At 48.6% G+C, this 19,478-nt stretch overlaps 1 protein-coding gene across 3 annotated transcripts in view; it reads right to left on the minus strand.

Moving 5' to 3' along the window:
• LOC148473243 (rho guanine nucleotide exchange factor 15-like) overlaps positions 1-19,108 on the minus strand; it is a 77,604-nt gene extending 58,496 nt beyond the window's left edge. The window contains exons 1-2 of one of the 3 annotated variants that reach the window (XM_088459915.1): positions 19,003-19,108; positions 13,627-14,077 (exon numbers count right to left, since the gene is read on the minus strand). In XM_088459915.1, coding sequence (XP_088316041.1) covers positions 13,627-14,035 — 409 coding nt within the window. In that variant the 5' untranslated portion in view covers positions 14,036-14,077; positions 19,003-19,108. Of the gene's footprint in view, positions 1-8,694; positions 9,153-13,626; positions 14,078-18,978 lie in introns of those variants that run through there. The other 2 variants (XM_088459916.1, XM_088459917.1) reach the window with 2 other exon arrangements.
• Positions 19,109-19,478: the final 370 nt, after the last annotated feature.

The following is a 19,478-nucleotide window of genomic DNA, read 5'->3' on the forward strand; positions in this document are numbered from 1 at the left end:
ATTTACAAAAATACTGCCTCGGCTCGGATTACTTATTGCATCCCTATTGCCAATCGTTTCCTGCAACAGACAGACTGCAGAGAGATTTATTATTTTATTGCACTTAAATATACTCCGTCACCCGGCCAATTTTTCCAATAAGGAGCTTTAGGGAATTCATTATTCATTAATTATATAATCAGTAAGCCCAGGGAGCGTCAGGGTACGATTTATATACACGGATAACATGATAATTATGCCCTGGTGTTAGCAATATGCTGGGTTATTTGGTAATAGCTAAACAAGACGCTCGACATGAACCTGACATTCCCAGGCTGCACCTATCCGGACAGTCTCTTTCAAAAGCATTCTAAGCCATTCGGCCCTCACTCCCAGTACGAACTTAAACCGCGTCTCCGGCTAAGCGATTGGGGTTCTAAAGGAAACAACGAAACGCTTTACGCTTTCGGTCCGGAAAATGAAGGCTAGATGGTTATCTGCGCTCCTGAAAGCCTCGGCAATCCAAAAACAAAAATAAAATAAAAAAACAGTTCGCTGCATCTTTTAACCCGTTCGCAGCTGGGGGTTTGCAAACTCCTGCTCTGAGCCTATTTTTGAGGTTTGCGCTGGTCACATTCAAACATCAATACCTCAAACCTTTTTCTTTTATGCCGTACTCGTACTAATCACTCCGTGTTTTTTGTTTTGTTTTTTAGATGTTGTATTTTCAGAATATACCATCAAACTCAATCTAACAGGTCAAAATGTTTTGTAAAAAAAAAAAGGAGCAAAAAAAAGAAAAGTAAACTAAAAGCAAATGTTTTTCTGTTGTTTACAAATAACACAAGGAAATATCTTCTGGTTCTTGCTTCGACATAAACCCACCTTTTCAAAATAGTAACCAAACAGGATTGTCTCTCCCTAGGCTTTCATGACCAGACTGTCAATTGTTTTTGTTTTTGCAGATTTTTGCAGTCTTAGATTTCAATGCTTAGAGGGCCTGATTCAGACCCGGACGCTATTTGCGGACGGTCGTTCCAAAAAAAGGGGCCGGCTATTTAAATTGAGCGCTCGCTCATTGCGGTTTGTTGATGCCTCTATGTCTGAGCGAGCGAGCGAGCGAACGAAAAATGCGCTCGCTGTTTTGTAAAGACGCCCCCTTTGCCGTTCGCATCATACGTCATCTCCGGTATTTATTAGATTAATCGGGTACATCGAAAGGCATCTGAACTGCTCGCAGTGCTTGTGGTAGGATTTTCTTACCGCTATCACTGCGAGCAGTTCAGGCTAAAAGACAACCAAGTGACGTCGTCGATGACGCTCCTTTACTAATTATGCACACCCATTAAACGCCCTTTTGACCGTTGGGCACGCCTGCGTTCGGATCTCCACTCCCCCGTTTTCAAGCACCTTCCCGTTACCACCCACATACGCCTCATTCTGTCAATCAAATTAGCAGCCCCTCGCTGTTTTGCGAGCGCTCAATTTCCGACTGCAATGACTGGTTTGCGCATGCGCAGTTGTGTGAACATCGCTCAGAGCGAACGAGCGGCTCTGACTCAGGCCCAGAGTGTGTAGATATATTAGTGCAGCCCGACACGGCTTACAAATTTTTAAGGTAGGAAACCAATCGCGTTAAATGAGGGGACCCCCTTTTTTTTTAAAATTTGTACAAAATGGGCGAGATCTGGGCTTTAGGTTCCCCTCATCTGTTGAAAATTTTATTTCTGTGTATAATGTTAGAGGGCGGGATGTACTAAGGTTGCGGTGTACTTACCGCAAGCTTACTAATCGCATATGTACGATAAGAGCTGCCCTTTGCGAAGCAGCCGACGCCGGGTGAAGGGGTCTCCGTGGTACCCCACCCGGAACTTCCTGCTGGTGACTTGTGCAGGAATCCCCGGGTTCCTCCTCCTGGTGGAGGAACCAGGAGCAGCACGGGCCGGCGACCAGGGCACTCAGGTGAGGGAAGGCCAGTGCTGGGCGACTGCGGGGTGGCGGCGAATTGTCGGGTGCGGGATGCGGTAAGAAGCCCATAAGCTTCTATAGGGTAACGCCTCTGCACCAATAAAAGGGCGGCCGGGGCTTAGTACATATTGAGATGCGGTACAAACTCCAAAAACGGGGTTTTTACCACATTTTTCCTTTAGTCCATCCCGGCCTTAGGCACCGTCTGATCACCAGACAATAATGACTAAAGAGGCACAGCGTTGGAAAGTGGGGGCTCGCCCCTTTTAAACAAGGGTCCCCACGTGTGCTCGGGATAGAATGAGGAAGATAGGGATCCCCCCTCAGGCTTGCCGACTTTCGGTCGGGCACTGCAGGGAGTGTGGCGATGGCAATGGTGGCCGGTGCAGGGGCGTGGCAGCGCAATTGCATTACCGCGGTCCCGCCTCCCGCTATTCAATGCAGAGATTTACCCCTCCGGACCTCCCACTTTCAACAGGTAAGTGCGGAAGAGGGTGCGGGGGGCGTCGGCCAGTCCGGAAGCCTCCCAACTATTGCGGGAGAGTATGCCCCCCCTTTCACGTGTGAGTGTCCCTTAATTATTGGAAGCCAGGCTGGTGGAGGTATTCCCTCACCCCTACTACATAAGTATTCGTATGTACTATTCAGGTATTGGGGAACAGGCTAATGTTTTTTTTTTCTCTCTCAATGGCCTCCTGTAGTAGTGGATGGCGAATAGTCTCGTCATCGACGGGTCAGGATACAGTGTCAGGGGTTGTACCCAGTCATTTCCCTTGTTGTTACACATCTTGCCTATATCCTAAGTCGCCGTCCTCAGAACAGGTGCAGCTAAAAACAAAAGAAAAATACAGCAAAGCCGCTACTGAAAAAACGCAAAGCAAACCAGAACGCGGTTACTGCCCCCACAGAGTATCACGGCGTCCTATACGACGGCAATAAGTTCATGTTGATGGCAGATTCCCAACCATCGGGAATCTGCCATCAACACTGCACTAGGACCATAGGTTCCTATTCTATAGGGTTCACGTCAAAGTGCAGGTTATGGTTCACGTTGAAACGCAGCCCCACCTGCTATTCACCAAACAGGGAAATCGCTGTCCCCTGTCCTGCATGACTCAGGACCTCATTCAGAGCCGGACGCTATTTGCGTACGCTCGTTCAGAAAAAGGGGCCGGATATTTAAATTGAGCGCTCGCTCTTTGCGATCTGTTGACGCCTCTATGTCTGAGCGAGCGTCCGAAACATGCGCTCGCTATTTTGTAAAGACGCCCCCTGGCCGCTCGCATCATACGTCATCTCCGCTATTTATTAGATTAATCGAGTACCTCGAAAGGCATATGAATTGCTCGCAGTGCTTGTGGTAGGATTTACTTCCCGCTATCACTGCGAGCAGTTCAGGCTAAAAGACAACCAAGTGACGTGGATCGATGGCGCTGCTTTGTTAATTATGCACACCCTTAAAACGCCCGTTTTGACCGTTTGGCACGCCTGCGTTCGGATCTCCACTCCCCGTTTTCAAGCACCTTCCCTTGTTACCACCCACAAACGCCTCATTCTGTCACTCAAATTAGCAGACATTCGCTATTTTGCGAGCACACGATTTCTGACCGCAATGACTGGTTCGCGCATGTGCATTACGACCCATACGCATATGTGCGAACATCGCTCGGAGCGAACGAGCGGCCGCTTACGAGCGGCTCTGAATCAGGCCCTCAGTTCCCCTCAGTTCCAGTAATTCGTACGTCTCAGCAACATCTGGGAGTCATTTAGGGATATCGGCAGCACAGTCTGTGTGTGTAGGAAGGAAGCAGTTTGGCCTGATCTGATTAGCACCTATCAGTGCAGCACGGTGAAACAGCGATTCGCTGTATCTGGAATATATTATATATATATATATATATATATATATATATATATATATAAAATAAGATGTGAGAAGTACCTGCTTATACACAAGCCAGAAACACACAATGAGGGACAATCATGCAATGCAGAATAATACAGAGCCCCCCACCTCTAACATTTATAAGCCCCCCCTCCCATGTACCTCTTCCTGGCCTGGGGCCTGCTCGGAGGCTCCCGGTCACATTGGGCGTACTGGTCAGAGAGCAGGGAGGAGAGGGGGCTGAGTGACGCAGATGGACCCAGGGTGGGGTGGCGGGGATAAGGTTTCAACTCCCAAATACTGCCGGGGGCTTAACCACTTGCAGCCCTGGTGGAACACACAGTATGTGCATGATGTATAAAACGTATAGATATACGCTTCTATAGATTACTTCTTCGCACAGCTGATATCAACACCCGGGTCCTCCGGAACAGCTGCGGCACACAAGGCTATATATAGCCAGGGGCGAGGAGAGGACAGTTGTGCCGGGTTATTACTCACAGCTGTGCTCACACATAATACCTTCCTCATAGCCGACACGTTCTCTGCTTTGCATATCTGGTCAGACCAGCTCGTGGCACGGTCTGCCTGGCATGCAGGTGTAGTAGCGTCTGCCGAGCCTGGGACCGCGGACCTAGACATAACAGTAGTAGGGTGAGGCACGTGCCACAGATGTGGAACACTCATGTTATTAATTGCTTGAAGACTTCTCTTCCTGGATGACCCATCTCCTGCCCTTTCATCCGCCTGCTCTCCTGCCAACATTCGCCGACGCAACGCTCGGTTTCTTCCCCGTGCGGTCTCTGCCAGCGGGCCTCATTTCCCACCCAGTGTGATGGACACTCCCTTGACCTCATCTTCTCTCACATCTGCCCCTTATCTATTTACACCAACTCAGCCTTCCCGTCCCATCCTCTAACCACAGCCTCCATTCCTTCAGCCTCGCCTAATGTCCCGCACCATCCCCCGCCTCCAAATGCACACACAGACACGTTGGTACACCTAAATTCCCTCAATGCATTTCACCAGAACTGCTCCCTTCTCCTACACCCTGTCCTGTCCTGTCCCGTTCGCCAAACGCAGTCTCCGGTGACTCAAACCTCAACCCTAATGCTCTGCCCAGCGTAGCCGGAGGCAATCTCGCTTTGCCGCCTTCAGGTCGCCTAACCTGCTACATCGAAGCTTTTGCCACCGCAGGACTGGACGCAAGTCAGTTTGCGGAGGGATCTTGCGTCTCTTCGCACTGCGCATCCTCCATTAGCCAAGTGTATGCGTCTACGGGCGATGCTGAATCATACCCACCGGAGCATAACTGGGCAGCAGCGGGAGTATTTGCACGTAGGCCGTGTTTAGTGAGGCCACGCTGCTGGAACTGTGGGCTTAGCAGAGTTGCGCATACACGTAACTGCGCCTGTTTTCAGACACTTCCGCTTGCAGCAAAGAAAGGGTTGGCGCGAGTGCGCAACGAGAAAAACATGACGCTATGAAACCCAGCGTGCGGATAGGGACGGCGCAGTCACGCAGATGAGGGCACCTCAGCGCACGGGCACATATACACAATTATTTCAATGCACATAATGCGAGCGCAATTGCCGCCGACTTCCTCCCCATCCCCCGATCTCACCATGCTGGACCCAGCCCACTCCACTTCTAATTTCTCTGCGGTGACCCAGCCACCCTCAGGTCATCTTTGCCCACAATAGGATGATATTGGGGGAGATGTACTCAAGCTTTGGAAATAGTTAAAAGTAGAGAGAAATAAAGTACCAACCAACCAGCTCCCAACTGTCATGTTACAGGCTGTGTTTGAAAAATACGACTTAGTACAGCTCCTGTCTCTGCACCTCTTTATCCTTTCACCCCACAACTTGTCCCCTGAACCCTATTCTCTCTCCTACACTGTATACCCAACTCTGCCTTTCCTTTATTACCCCGGCTCTCTCCACTTTCACATTCCCACCCCGTTTTAGAGAGCGCTCGCTCTCCTCCCTTTGCCTCCACAAGTACATGGCCAGCGGCGGTGGATTGATAGGTCTGTTTTAGGTCTACAATAAAAGGGTTGACAGTCAATATGTCGACAGGGACATTAGGTCGACATTATTTTTTTTTGAATGTCAACCTTTCAACACTGTCAACTTAAGTCACCGGCTACCTAACATCCCTGTCAATCTTCTGGCGTCGACGTTTTATATTGTAGATGTACCATCCGGATACCACGGCCGGCTTGTGTATAGCCGCAAACCGATCGGAGCCTGCACAACTCTACTCTTAACATGATCATCCGACATCTTACGGGAACGTTCTACAGAGACTGCGCTCATGAAAGTGACCAGCGATGTAATCACAGCAAAGTCTATAGGTGCACACACACGTAAAGATTTTCTGTCCAACCATCCAACTAGTTGATTGGTTGGAATGAAAATCTGGTAAGGGATGAAAGCAAATGACAATCAGCAATTTGCTCCCAAACGCAGGAAAACGGACAAAAACTGTTATTTGAACAAATTGTTTAGATCAAACATTTAACAAACTTGTCTGACCGACGATTTTCATCTGTTTTCTGGCATTTAGGAGCAAATTGCTGATCATCAGTTACTCCCATACGTTACCAGATTCTCATTCCAACCAATCAGCTAGTTGGATGGTTGGACAGAAAATCTTTGTGTGTGTATGCAGCTTAAGATTCACGTCTCGATGCCTTTCCCCCTGCCTTGCGACACAGCTGTTAACGGTCCTCCTGCACACCCTTCAGTCTATCGACCTTTGACCTCTCCTGTACCTCCTACCTCTCCTTCTGTGTCTCCATTCTCACTCTCCATTGGGTTTCCCTAAGGCTCTGTTCTGGGCCCACTATACACTTTTTTACTATGGCGAACTAACACACTCATGTGGCCTCTAATACCACGCAGTGGCGGATCTACATTTTTGGGGTCCTGAAGCTTTAACGGATATGGGGGCCCCTTTGCAACCAGCATCAATAAGGCAACATCAAACAAGGTCCAAAAGGGCCCTGCTGGCCATGCAAGGACATTGAGGCCCAAATGGTAGAGATGTGGAAACACCCCCAGAGAGTGAGAGACGAGAGAGACAAGACAGAGACGAGAGGGTACATGAAAAGGGGCAGACTAGATGGGCCAAGTGGTTCTTATCTGCCGTCAATTTCTATGTTTCTATGAGAGAGAGACTGAGACTGTAAATAGATCACATACCAAACCAAAACTTACTTCCTCTGTAGGACCCCAGCTATTGATCCTCCTGAGTGGGATCTCTGGAATCCCCTGAGTCAGGTCCCTCCCCCAAGCTGCTAGCTCCCGCCTCTGAGCAGCATGCCATGCCTCAGTCAGCTCAGCTTTCAGTTTGTGGTCAGCACTGCAGGGCCGACTTCTGGCAGATGGGACAGCACAAATGGAGATGGGAGCATCTAGTGGCAGCTGGCAGTACTGCACTCAGCAGTGACACTGACAGCAGCTCTCTATTCTGCGTCCGGCCGGCTCATGAGAGCCATCCTCTGGTCAGAGCTATTGATACAGTGTCTGCCGGCCAGTACTGATTAGGATGGGGCGTGTCTGTGTACTCAGAACCCCCCCCCCCCCTTAAGCACTACTGTAGAGTATTCTAAGGTCAATATTAATTACTTCAACCCATTGGCTTATGATTCTATCACTAAAATAACCTTATTTTAATATCATACACATCCATTGATTTCGCTGAAAAATTCACTCATTACAAAAAAAAAAAAAAAAAAAAACTGCTTCAGGGGCCCTGAAGCTTCAGCTTCATTCGTCTTATTAGATCCACCTCTGGTAACACATCTATTGCCCGAGACGCTGAAATCTCCCCTGACCTCTCCTCTCCTCCTATCATGTAACCAGTAATCTCCCTGCTCTCCCCTCATGGATGTTCCAAAGCCACCTAGAGCTCAACAGAACTTATCTGCCCTCATCCCAGAGTCAGCCCCTTCCCTCAAACATCCCCCACATCATCTAAGATATAGCTGTGACCCCCACATGGCCCCCTCTGAGTGTGTGTGTGTGTGTGTGTGTGTGTGTGTGTGTGTGTGTGTGTGTGTGTGTGTGTGTGTGTGTGTGTGTGTGTGTGTGCGCAACGGAACTTGAGAGTGGAAATATTCCGAAGCCACCACATCGTAGCACTTTGTATACAGATTCGGGGGTCTATTTACTAAACCTTGGATGGAGATAAAGTGGACGGAGATAAAGTACCAGCCAATCAGCTCCTAACTGCCATGTCACAGGCTGTGTTTGAAAAATGACAGTTAGGAGCTGGTTGCCCGGTACCTTACCTCCGTACACTTTGTCTCCACCCAAGGCTTGGTAAATAGACCACTCAGACTCAGTGGCACTCAGATATACAAGTGTCGCATATCAAATGAATCAGCGCAGTCTCATGAAGCGATTTCTCACATCCGACTGCAAAAACGCATTTTTTTTTTCAGAAAAAGACGCTCGGCGCAGGCCGAATGGTACAGGACCTGGCACACACAGGAGGGATGTTTGGTGTGACTGCAGCAATAAAGGCCATGTGATTTTGTCCCTTCCCTGCAAATGTATCCTGTGCTGGGAGCTATGTCATTTATGTGGGGAACGCGGCTTGGAAAGGAGTGAAAGGACAGGCGACATTGGTCGGTATGTGTAGGCGAATTGGAATCGCCATGTGTGATGGGCAGGGATCACAGAGCCATCTTTAGCTTACAGTACACGTGGACGCATCTGTTTTCATGCGGATCTCTTGCACGCTTATAGCGGCGACAAACTAATCCAGGGACTACGGATGATTACTGGCGAATATCCATATTTAGTTCCATGCACACAATGGGAATGCAATGAGCAATTAACTTTACTTACCCAAATCCTCGGTCATGTCCTTAATACCCTGTAACCGGCCCTTATTTCTGCAGAAATTCACCTCCAAGGATTCCGTCTCTTCCAAACTATTCACCGTCAGATCACTTCCTCATGCCAGCAGCGTTACCTGCCCAGGTACAGTGCTGAGCAGACAGTAGGGTCATGGCTCCCTGATGATGTGCTCCAATCAGTACTGTAGGGTCCTCAGACATACGCTGGATCCCAGTGCATCTCCCCGTACTTTACCAGTATACAGAGAGCCCGAAAACCTCCATACTGTATCCGACGTCATAACCAAGACATCTTCCCCCCCCCCCCCTGGGGGTTGTAAGTATCATTCCAAGCTATGCGCCGACTGCAATACAGCCGTTCCTGGAGCTCTGCAATACAGCCGTTCCTGGAGCTCTGCAATACAGCCGTTCCTGGAGCTCTGCAATACAGCCGTTCCTGGAGCTCTGCAATACAGGGAGAGAGCAGGAGCTCTGCAATACAGCCGTTCCTGGAGCTCTGCAATATAGCCGTTCCTGGAGCTCTGCAATACAGCCGTTCCTGGAGCTCTGCAATACAGGGAGAGAGCAGGAGCTCTGCAATATAGCCGTTCCAGGAGCTCTGCAATACACACAGAGACCTGGAGCTCTGCAATATAGCCGTTCCAGGAGCTCTGCAATACACACAGAGACCAGGAGCTCTGCAATACAGCCGTTCCTGGATCTCTGCAATACACAGACAAACCTGAAAGCTCTGCAATACACACAGAGACCTGGAGCTCTGCGATACAGCCGTTCCAGGAGCTGAAATTATTTGCTAAACCTGAAATACGAGCTAGAAAAGAGCTGCTAAGCACATTCACAAGAATATATAAAAAAAATGCCAGAAATTTAGAACATAACATATGTACTTGTGGCCTTGGGGGATTTTTCTTTCTTACTAGGTGTGTCAGACTGGCCGTGTATAAACCTACCACAGACAGGGAAGTCAGTCTCATTTTACTTACCCGTAAATAGTTAAACCAACATTTCCTTATTGGCATGTAGCCACACGGTACCAATGCCAGCCTGTGCACATTCATTTAGGCACGCCAACCCTCAGGACGCACGACCGGCACACCCCGGCAGCTGCACACTATATAAAGGTACCGCCCGACAGTCAAATCGAGATTTTATTCCAGTCCCTAATGTGAGTTTCTATACATTTCTGCTGAGATTCAATCCCTGCTTCCATTACAGCTCAATGGTGCGCCGGGAGTGGATGCGACGCAAAGGGAAGCGCAATAAAACGCCGCTAATTCTGCTATTAAACCTGTATACAAGTTACTGCACCGCCAGACATCTCATAACGTCTCTTACACAGACTTGTTATTTTAATATATAGGAGCGTGTATAATGTGTTTCCAGTCTCTTTGGGAGAATGTCCATGTACCTTGCACTCGCCACTTCCTGAGCCATAAGCTGTTCCTGGAACTGCGCAGGAAGTGAGGACACACAAAAGAGAAGGCAACTCCCGAAATTTTTATACAGAAGAAATCCAGAACCTAGAGTAATAGATGAATGTTCCTACCAAGAACGCCACTATGGTTTATTTATTTTACGCTCTTATTTTCAGTAATGGACCAAGGACCTGATTCAGACCCGGTCGCTAAGTTTCGCTCGCTCGCTCTGAGCGATTTTCGCCCGTCTGTGCAAGCATATAATTCGCAGTGCCCGTGCGCAAGGCAGTCTTTGCGATCTGATTTTGGTTGCTCGTAAGCCACTATCAGGTCGCTGCTTTGAGTGACAGATAGCGCCGTTTGTGGGTGGTAACAGGGGTAGGTGCTTGTAAACGGGGGAGTGTTGTTGTGGACGCAGGCGTGTCAGGCCGCCAAAACGCAGTTTAAAGGGCGTGCATAATTAGCAAAGTAGCGTCATTGGTCACGTCACCTGCATGTAGTTCAGGCCGCACTGAACGCTGTGCTTTCGGCGGGTTAAGGCAACCTCAAGGGCTTCGAGCAGCTCCGATGGCTCTCGATGGTCCCAATTAATCCTACAGTTCCCGGAGATGACTTGTGTTGCGAGTGGCAAGGGGGCATCTATAAACACTTTGCCGTAGCTCGCTAAAACATAGTGGGCGAAGCAGTGCGAGCACTTCATTTAGATATCCGGACCATTTTTGCCAACGAGTTGCCGCAACTTGCGAGCGGGTCTGAATGAGCTTCCAAATCCACAAAATCAGTATTATATACAGTGATTCTCCAGTGTGAAGCCTCTGTTTACAATCCATGGGAGAGGAGAGACCACACCTAGCAGTGTGTAATATTATCGAGCAGCCCGGGGAGGAGGACTGTACGTCCTGACTCATACAGTATATACAGGACAGGAATTAGCATTCTCTCACAGATTCTTCCCCTCCAATGCCCTCGGCCCAGCTATAGACTGACAGCGGCTCTGGGATCCATTTACCAACAAATCAGCTCCTAAGTGCCATGTCACAGGCTGGGTTTAAAAAATAAATTAAAAAAAAAAAGACAGTTAGGAGCTGATTGGTTGGTACTTTATCTCCATCCGAGGCTTCGTAAATAGACCCCTGTCTGTCAGAGATCTCACATGGGCTCTCTATCTACATGATCAACTTATAATACTAAAGCACTACAAGTCTCAGCAAGTAGCACCTCACATTGTGCTTAGGGTGTGCAATCTAGGGCCCTTCCCCCTATGTATCCCCCCTCAGACAGGCCCGAACAGGGAAGACACTCCACCACAATGCAGGGCAGATTTTCCACCACCCCCACCACCAGGCAGGCCTGCACAGGGCAGACCCCCAGGAGGACCAATGCTCGAACAGTAGTGATCCCACGAGGTAAGCACACTTAAAGCAGACCCCCGTTACATTTGCTCAAGCTTCAGGAGGCCAGACCACACTGGGGTCCCTAATACACTGCCAGTCACCAACCACCGGTAAGAACAATGTAAAGAAAGATTACAAAATTATATACACAACAATAAATGTCAGATTGAGCTTCCAAACATCTAATCTAATACACAGACCTGTTTCCATAAACACATAGCATGCCAAGGAACTCCATTCCAGCGCAGTTATGTATACCGATGACTCAGCATGTATACAGGTAACATGACAGCATCACATGGCACTGATGAAACGTGTAAGAAGAATGCACAGTAATGTTTGTGTACTATACGTAATGTGGTCATGTGACAGGCGAGCAGTGTCCGCCATGCTGAACTGACATTTCAGTACAAGACACAGGACATTATAACAACAGATGTGCATAATAAGGGTCTATAACCATCTCTCACAGAGCGCTGGCCGCAGGTAACGTGTCAGTGGTGCCTGACCGGGAGTATAATGACCATAAAAACAGGGAAACAGGCTCAGGGCAGCATGTAGGTAGCAGCGGCCTCTGTAAGCGGCTGCTTCCCGGGTGGGTTGCAGATGAATATTTTAAAGGGAACTCGGAGTCAGTGTAAAGCTCGTCAGGCGCCGTTTTAAATATGTACCTGCAACTCGCCGGGAAGCAGCGGCTTCGGAAATTCTGCCCACAATGTGTGTAGTAATAGTCGTCCCATTACAGGCACATCCAGCAATGAGCTGAAATTGTTACATGCATTTAACATAAGTGGAAAGTGCTACAAAGTAACAAGGACAATGGAGGAAAGAAAGGACTAATTATCTAAGCCTCAGGGAGTGGGTGAAAACAAACTGCATATAAGAGAGCTGTACCTTTGCCATCGGTATTGGTGACATACCACGGGTCATAATAGGGAACAAGACGATTATTTACATTCCAGCAGCCAATCATTTATGGAAGAGAGAATAGACAACAGCGGCTGGTGCCAGCATAAAACGTGGTACACCGCGAGCAAGACACGGAGGATGGGCGCATCCATTTACACCCAATACATGAGACATGAACAGAATACATATTTAAGAGTCTTAATCAGACCTGTCCCAGTAACATACTGGAGTCCCAATGTCAGACCTGTCCCAGTAACCTACTGGAGTCCCAATGTCAGACCTGCCCCAATAACCTACTGGAATCCCAATGTCAGACCTGCCCCAATAACCTACTGGAGTTCCAATGTCAGACCTATCCCAGTAACCTACTGGAGTCCCAATGTCAGACCTGTCCCAGTAACCTACTGGAGTCCCAATGTCAGACCTGTCCCAGTAACATACTGGAGTCCCAATGTCAGACCTGTCCCAATAACCTACTGGAGTCCCAATGTCAGACCTGTCCCAGTAACCTACTGGAGTCCCAATGTCAGACCTGTCCCAGTAACCTACTGGAGTCCCAATGTCAGACCTGTCCCAGTAACCTACTGGAGTCCCAATGTCAAACCTGTCCCCATAACCTACTGGAGTCCCAATGTCAGACCTGTCCCAGTAACCTACTGGAGTCCCAATGTCAGACCTGTCCCAGTAACCTACTGGAGTCCCAATGTCAGAACTGTCCCAATAACTTACTGGAGTCCCAATAACCTACTGGAGTACCACTGTCAGACCTGCTATAAATACCTTTTTTCATTCATACTCAAGTATGGAACAAAAAACTCTACAGGCCAGAATCTGGCCATAATGTGACACCAGGGAACTGACACAGATAACAGGCAAAAAATTCCACTTCCAGCAATAGATCGCGGGGCACCAACGCCAAAACTAGATATCTGTCTGATAATGATGAGACCAAATCACCAGAGAAGAAAGGATGGGTTCTGGTACCACCACAGATATCTCACCTACAGCCATGTGTTCACTAATGATCAAATCTCCAGGGAGGAGAACAAGATACAATTCCATAGGGCACGCTCAGTATAATACATCCATTTCTGAGTTCAGATGTCACAGCATAAAAGTGATCGAGGACACTGGGACATTGTAGTCAGACACACATTAAATGTCATTTTATAGCTTGGAAGAGAGCATAGAAGAGATACTTACGAGGTGGACAAGACCTGCCATGTTCCCTCTCCTCTTCTGACTTCCCTTTCACACTTGGTGGCTCTTCCTTTTTCCCTGATGGTACCTTTTCCTCCCTTGCCTGGAGAGCTGACGGCTTTGGGGGTAGTCGGGGCTGAGTTTCATCGCCAGTTCCTCCTTCGGGATCCTTCTGAAACAGGCCAGCTATCTTCTTCACGGACACCCCAGACGTAGTTTGCTCAGCGACGGACTCCTGGTGCTCAGAGTGGACAACGGGGGTCAGAGAAATACTCGGCAGACACGGAGGAGGCTTCTGCGGCGGCTTCGGAGGCAGGTGAGGTGGGGGGCGATTTGGCGGCTTAGCTTTAATAATACGGACAGGCTTCTGGGATAGGGGAATGGGAGGGGGCAGTGTATCAGTGGCTGACATGGCTCCGGTGTTGTCACACAGATTAAGGCATCACGGAGAAAGCTGAAAAAGGAAGCATTAAAACAATTAAAGGCAAGCAGTTTACCAATATGTACTGTGACCCTTACACACACAGGACAATAATAACATACACACTGCAATACAGATAATACCAATGTATAGAAAGGGATGAGCCTATCCTTCCACATTGTGACACAGACAGAAGGGAGCTGTGTGTCTGTCCCTCCCCCTGCAGGGTGACACAGTGAGACAGACAGAAGGGAGCTATGAGTCAGTCCCTCCCCCTGCAGGGTGACACAGACAGAAGGGAGCTATGAGCATGTCCCTCCCCCTGCAGGGTGACACAGACAGAAGGGAGCTATGAGCCTGTCCCTCCCCCTGCAGGGTGACACAGACAGAAGGGAGCTATGAGCCTGTACCTCCCCCTGCAGGGTGACACAGACAGAAGGGAGCTATGAGCCTGTCCCTCCCCCTGCAGGGTGACACAGACAGATGGGTGCTATGAGCCTGTCCCTCCCCCTGCAGGGTGACACAGACAGAAGGGAGCTATGAGCCTGTCCCTCCCCCTGCAGGGTGACACAGACAGATGGGTGCTATGAGCCTGTCCCTCCCCCTGCAGGGTGACACAGACAGAAGGGAGCTATGAGTCTGTCCCTCCCCCTGCAGGGTGACACAGACAGATGGGTGCTATGAGCTTGTCCCTCGCCCTGCAGGGTGACACAGACAGATGGGTGCTATGAGCTTGTCCCTCCCTCTGCAGGGTGACACAGACAGGTGCTATGAGCTTGTCCCTCCCCCTGCAGGGTGACACAGACAGATGGGTGCTATGAGCTTGTCCCTCCCTCTGCATGGTGGCACAGAATGAAAGTAGCTATGAGCTTGTCCCTCCCCCTGCAGGGTGACACAGACAGATGGGTGCTATGAGCTTGTCCCTCCCTCTGCAGGGTGGCACAGAATGAAGTAGCAGGACACTTGCCTTCTCTGATACAGACCTGCAGGGAGGATGCTGTGGAATACTCTCAGGATGTTCCTGTTACTCCATGTACCAAATATTTACTTTCCTACAGTGTCAGGAAGTGAGTTTCCTCCTGATAATAACAGATGTAATATTTATCTGTCCTGGGCTCTCTCAGATAATATTTTGGTTATTACACAAATAACCAGTTTTTCCCTTCCAGACGCTGCACATTATGACCCGTGAAACCAGTCCAGTTTCCCCTACACACAGCCTCACCAGCTCGCCCCAAATATAGATAGTACCTGCTTATGTCCAGGGTCCCCTCTGTAGCGGACTTTGCTATGAGAAAGATGCTTTCTTTTGATGTTTGAGTGCTATAGTAATATAATAAATTAGGTATAATTATGGGAGCAGTCAGTCAGTAAGAAATAAAGTCCTTCACTCCTAAGAAGCAGCAAACACAGTGCCTGGGGACAGCACGGCCCCTGAGCCCCCAAAGTGAGGTCTGCAGAGAGCACCGCACCCCCAGCGTCGGCCTGAAGCCTGCAGACAGCCGCTTACTGGACGGATCATTATTTATACAGCAGATCTCATTATTTTACAGTGGAGATAAATGGTTTTAGTTAGCGTACTATGCTCAGCTTATGCAAACAGTAACTCTCCAGCTGGTGTGGAACTACAAGTTCAAGCATGCCCTATCAGCCAAACACCGTTGCTGGGACCTGTAGTTTCAACCAGCTGGGCAACCGCTAGTTGCCAACCTCTTGTGTGAGAGTAAATGTCTAATGGAGCATGCTGGGTCTTGTAGTTCTACGGCAGCTGGGCAGCCACTAGCTGACAACTTCTGTTGTAAAGGGTGTATGTCTGGTGGAGCATGCTGGAACTTGTAGTTCCACACCAGCAGGGCAGACACTAGTTGCCAAACTCTGGTGTAAAGGGTATATGCCTTTTTGCCCCCCCCCCCCCCCCTCCCCTCAGAGTGGCGCTGAGATCCCCCGATATCCTTACTTAACCCAAAAGAACATAACACGGGGAAATGGAAACACACAGGGAAATCTGGAAAGCCGTCAATTACTGAGCGCAAGGAAGATTTGTCACCTGTCAGCTCACCGACACTTCCTGTAACAACCTGGCCAGACAGAGCCAGTGAGTCTCACCCTGAGGCATCATCTTATTGATATGTAAATTGCTATTGTTGTGTAACCCCCCCACAGCTAGGAGCTGGGTGTGTGGCTTCCCGGAAACCCACAGTGTCACAGAGCAGAGGGTCTGCAGGGACACTGGCCTATTTTCACTGAAGACAAGCTCCAAAAGTTACTACCAGGATCAATATGCAAAAAGTCTGCAAATTTAGAATCGACCCGTACGTAGGGTCCTCTTCCAATCCCACTGGCAGGTCCCTGTGATGCTGAACGGGCAATTCGCCCTCAGCGCCAAACTGCCAGATCGTCACCCATGTAACCTCTCTCTGGTTATGCAGATCGGCACTTGGGCCGAGAGACCAGATTGCAGCCCTTGCGGCCGGCACGACCCCTGTTGGATCTGGATTAATACGATTCGCAGGGGTGAGGCGATTTCACACTGTCGCTCCACTTCCCTGGGGTAGAAGATAGAAAGGAAACGAGACTTATCTTTCACGTAATACAAAATGGCGACCCATTGTGAAGTATAGGCTCACTGCGCCGCTAGTGTCGGAGTGTGTTGGGAGCGAAAACTTTTATTTATGGGAAAATATCTCAGGGCGATAAAATATCCATCAGGTACATGTACAGTGCTACGTTTGCAGGCATTTATTCGTTTGAGGTACATTGCAGCGCGTTATAAAAGAGATGGCAGCACAGGTGGAGGTAGGGGGCTTAGTGCAATAAAAACTTTGTTTAACGGAGAGGTCCCCCCCCCAATTCCCCCACACACCCCAAATTACAATTATACACTCTGAGACAGCTCAGTAACCCCTGGGATGAGTGAGAGGGGGGCAGAGCAGAGATTAGCTGGGGCCTCACATGTTACATGAACACATTACAGTGAGCAGAAACACGTATGTACACTTACATTACACTGAGCAGAACCACGTATGTACACTTACATTACAGTGAGCAGTATGTACACTTACATTACACTGAGCAGAACCACGTATGTACACTTACATTACAGCGAGCAGAACCACGTATGTACACTTACATTACAGTGAGCAGTATGTACACTTACATTACAGTGAGCAGAACCACGTATGTACACTTATATTACAGTGAGCAGAACCACGTATGTACACTTACATTACAGTGAGCAGTATGTACACTTACATTACAGTGAGCAGAAGCACGTATGTACACTTACATTACAGTGAGCAGAAGCACGTATGTACACTTACATTACAGTGAGCAGAACCACGTATGTACACTTACATTACAGTGAGCAGAAACACGTATATGCACTTACAGGCTGCCCTGGGAATGACCCCCATGGACCCTCGGCAGCGGAGACAGGAAAGGCTGCACCTCCTCCTGACATTGTTCAGGAAACTATCCCAACCTCAGCCTGCAGATCCGTACAGGGAGCAATGGTGGGATCAGTGTGTAGGGAGGGGAGGACGTCTAAGATACAGCAGAGAGAGGAGCGTGGCCTGCAGAGCTGACACTCATATATATATACAGATACAGTATATAGAGAGGTGTGTAGCTTGCAGAGCTGACACTATAATATAAAGATACATATATAGAGATATGTACAGGGAGTGACAGCAGGATACATTGTATGGAGTGGAGAACGTCTACAGATACAGGTTTGTGACCTGCAGAGCTGACACTCTAATATACAGATACAATATATACAGAGAGTGACAGCATGATATAATGTATGGAGGGGAGGGGGTCTACAGATACAGGACAGAGAGGTGTATGACCTGCAGAGCTGACACTCTAATATACAGATACAGTATATACAGAGAGTGACAGTAGGATATAGTGTATGGAGGGGAGGGCGTCTACAGATACAGCATAGAGAGGAGCGTGACCTGCAGAGCTGACACTCTAATATACAGATACAGTATATACAGAGAGTGACAGCAGGATATAGTGTATGGAGGGGAGGGCGTCTACAGATACAGCATAGAGAGCTGTGTGGCCTTCAAAGCAGACACTCTAATATACAGATACAGTATATACAGAGAGTGACAGCAGGATATAGTGTATGGAGGGAAGGGCGTCTACAGATACAGCATAGAGAGGAGCGTGACCTGCAGAGCTGACACTCTAATATACAGATACAGTATATACAGAGAGTGACAGCAGGATATAGTGTATGGAGGGAAGGGCGTCTACAGATACAGCATAGAGAGCTGTGTGGCCTTCAGAGCAGACACTATAATACAGGGTGGATACAGTACATATGGGGGCGAGCTGTCGTTGCGCTGGCATGTTAACACAGTAACTGAACTCGCCACTCTTGCCGCCCTATCTCGCTCCAGGTTCGTGGATCTGTGTCTGCAGCCCAAATATCCCTGAATCCGGTCTGTGGTCCACATCATGTATGAGGGGTCAGTGCTGTAAGGCTGAGGGGTGAATGACCTTCCCCACATCACGGTGATGACATCAGTAACAGGGGTCACACTCCACTCTCTGATGTCATTACAGGGGGCCAGCCCCTGTCATGTGATGTCATGGTATACTGGATGTCTGCCCCCCACAGTCCCTGTCATGTGATGTCATGGTATACTGGATGTCTCCCCCCCAGTACTATAACCAGATATATACACACACACAATGCAGATGTTACAGGCAGCAGGCAGTGTATGTACTACATGGACTACACATATAACGGGGCACAGAGAGAGAGCAGCACACGGTGTGATGTACAGACACAATGGGAGACACAGTGACACACACATGTACATGATACACAGACACATACAGAGTTACACACACACATGTACATGAGATACACAGACACACACATGTACATGATACATATATACAGTGACACACACCTATGATGAATGATACAATGTTACCTGTGTGCAGTGCGGGCAGGAAGCTGCTGCTGGGTGTAATCCTGAGACAGCCTGAGCCGGGGACTGCAGCACTCACACAGGGGAGGGCGGGGCCTGTGCGGGGGGAGGGGCTGTCTATTGTTCTCACACAGCCCAGCAGCAGCTCTCCCTACACATAACACTATATACTATATACTCTGCACTGTACCTCTTCTATCTCCTTATTATATACTCTGCACTGTACCTCATATACCTCCTTATTATATACTCTGCACTGTACCTCTTCTATCTCATTATTATATACTCTGCACTGTACCTCTTATATCTCCTTATTATATACTCTGCACTGTACCTCTTCTATCTCATTATTATATACTCTGCACTGTACCTCTTATATCTCCTTATTATATACTCTGCACTGTACCTCTTCTATCTCCTTATTATATACTCTGCACTGTACCTCCTATACCTCCTTATTATATACTCTGCACTGTACC

Source organism: Taudactylus pleione, unplaced genomic scaffold, assembly GCF_031769625.1.
Source record: "Taudactylus pleione unplaced genomic scaffold, aTauple2 ptg000949l, whole genome shotgun sequence".
Taxonomy (NCBI): Eukaryota; Metazoa; Chordata; class Amphibia; order Anura; family Myobatrachidae; genus Taudactylus; species Taudactylus pleione.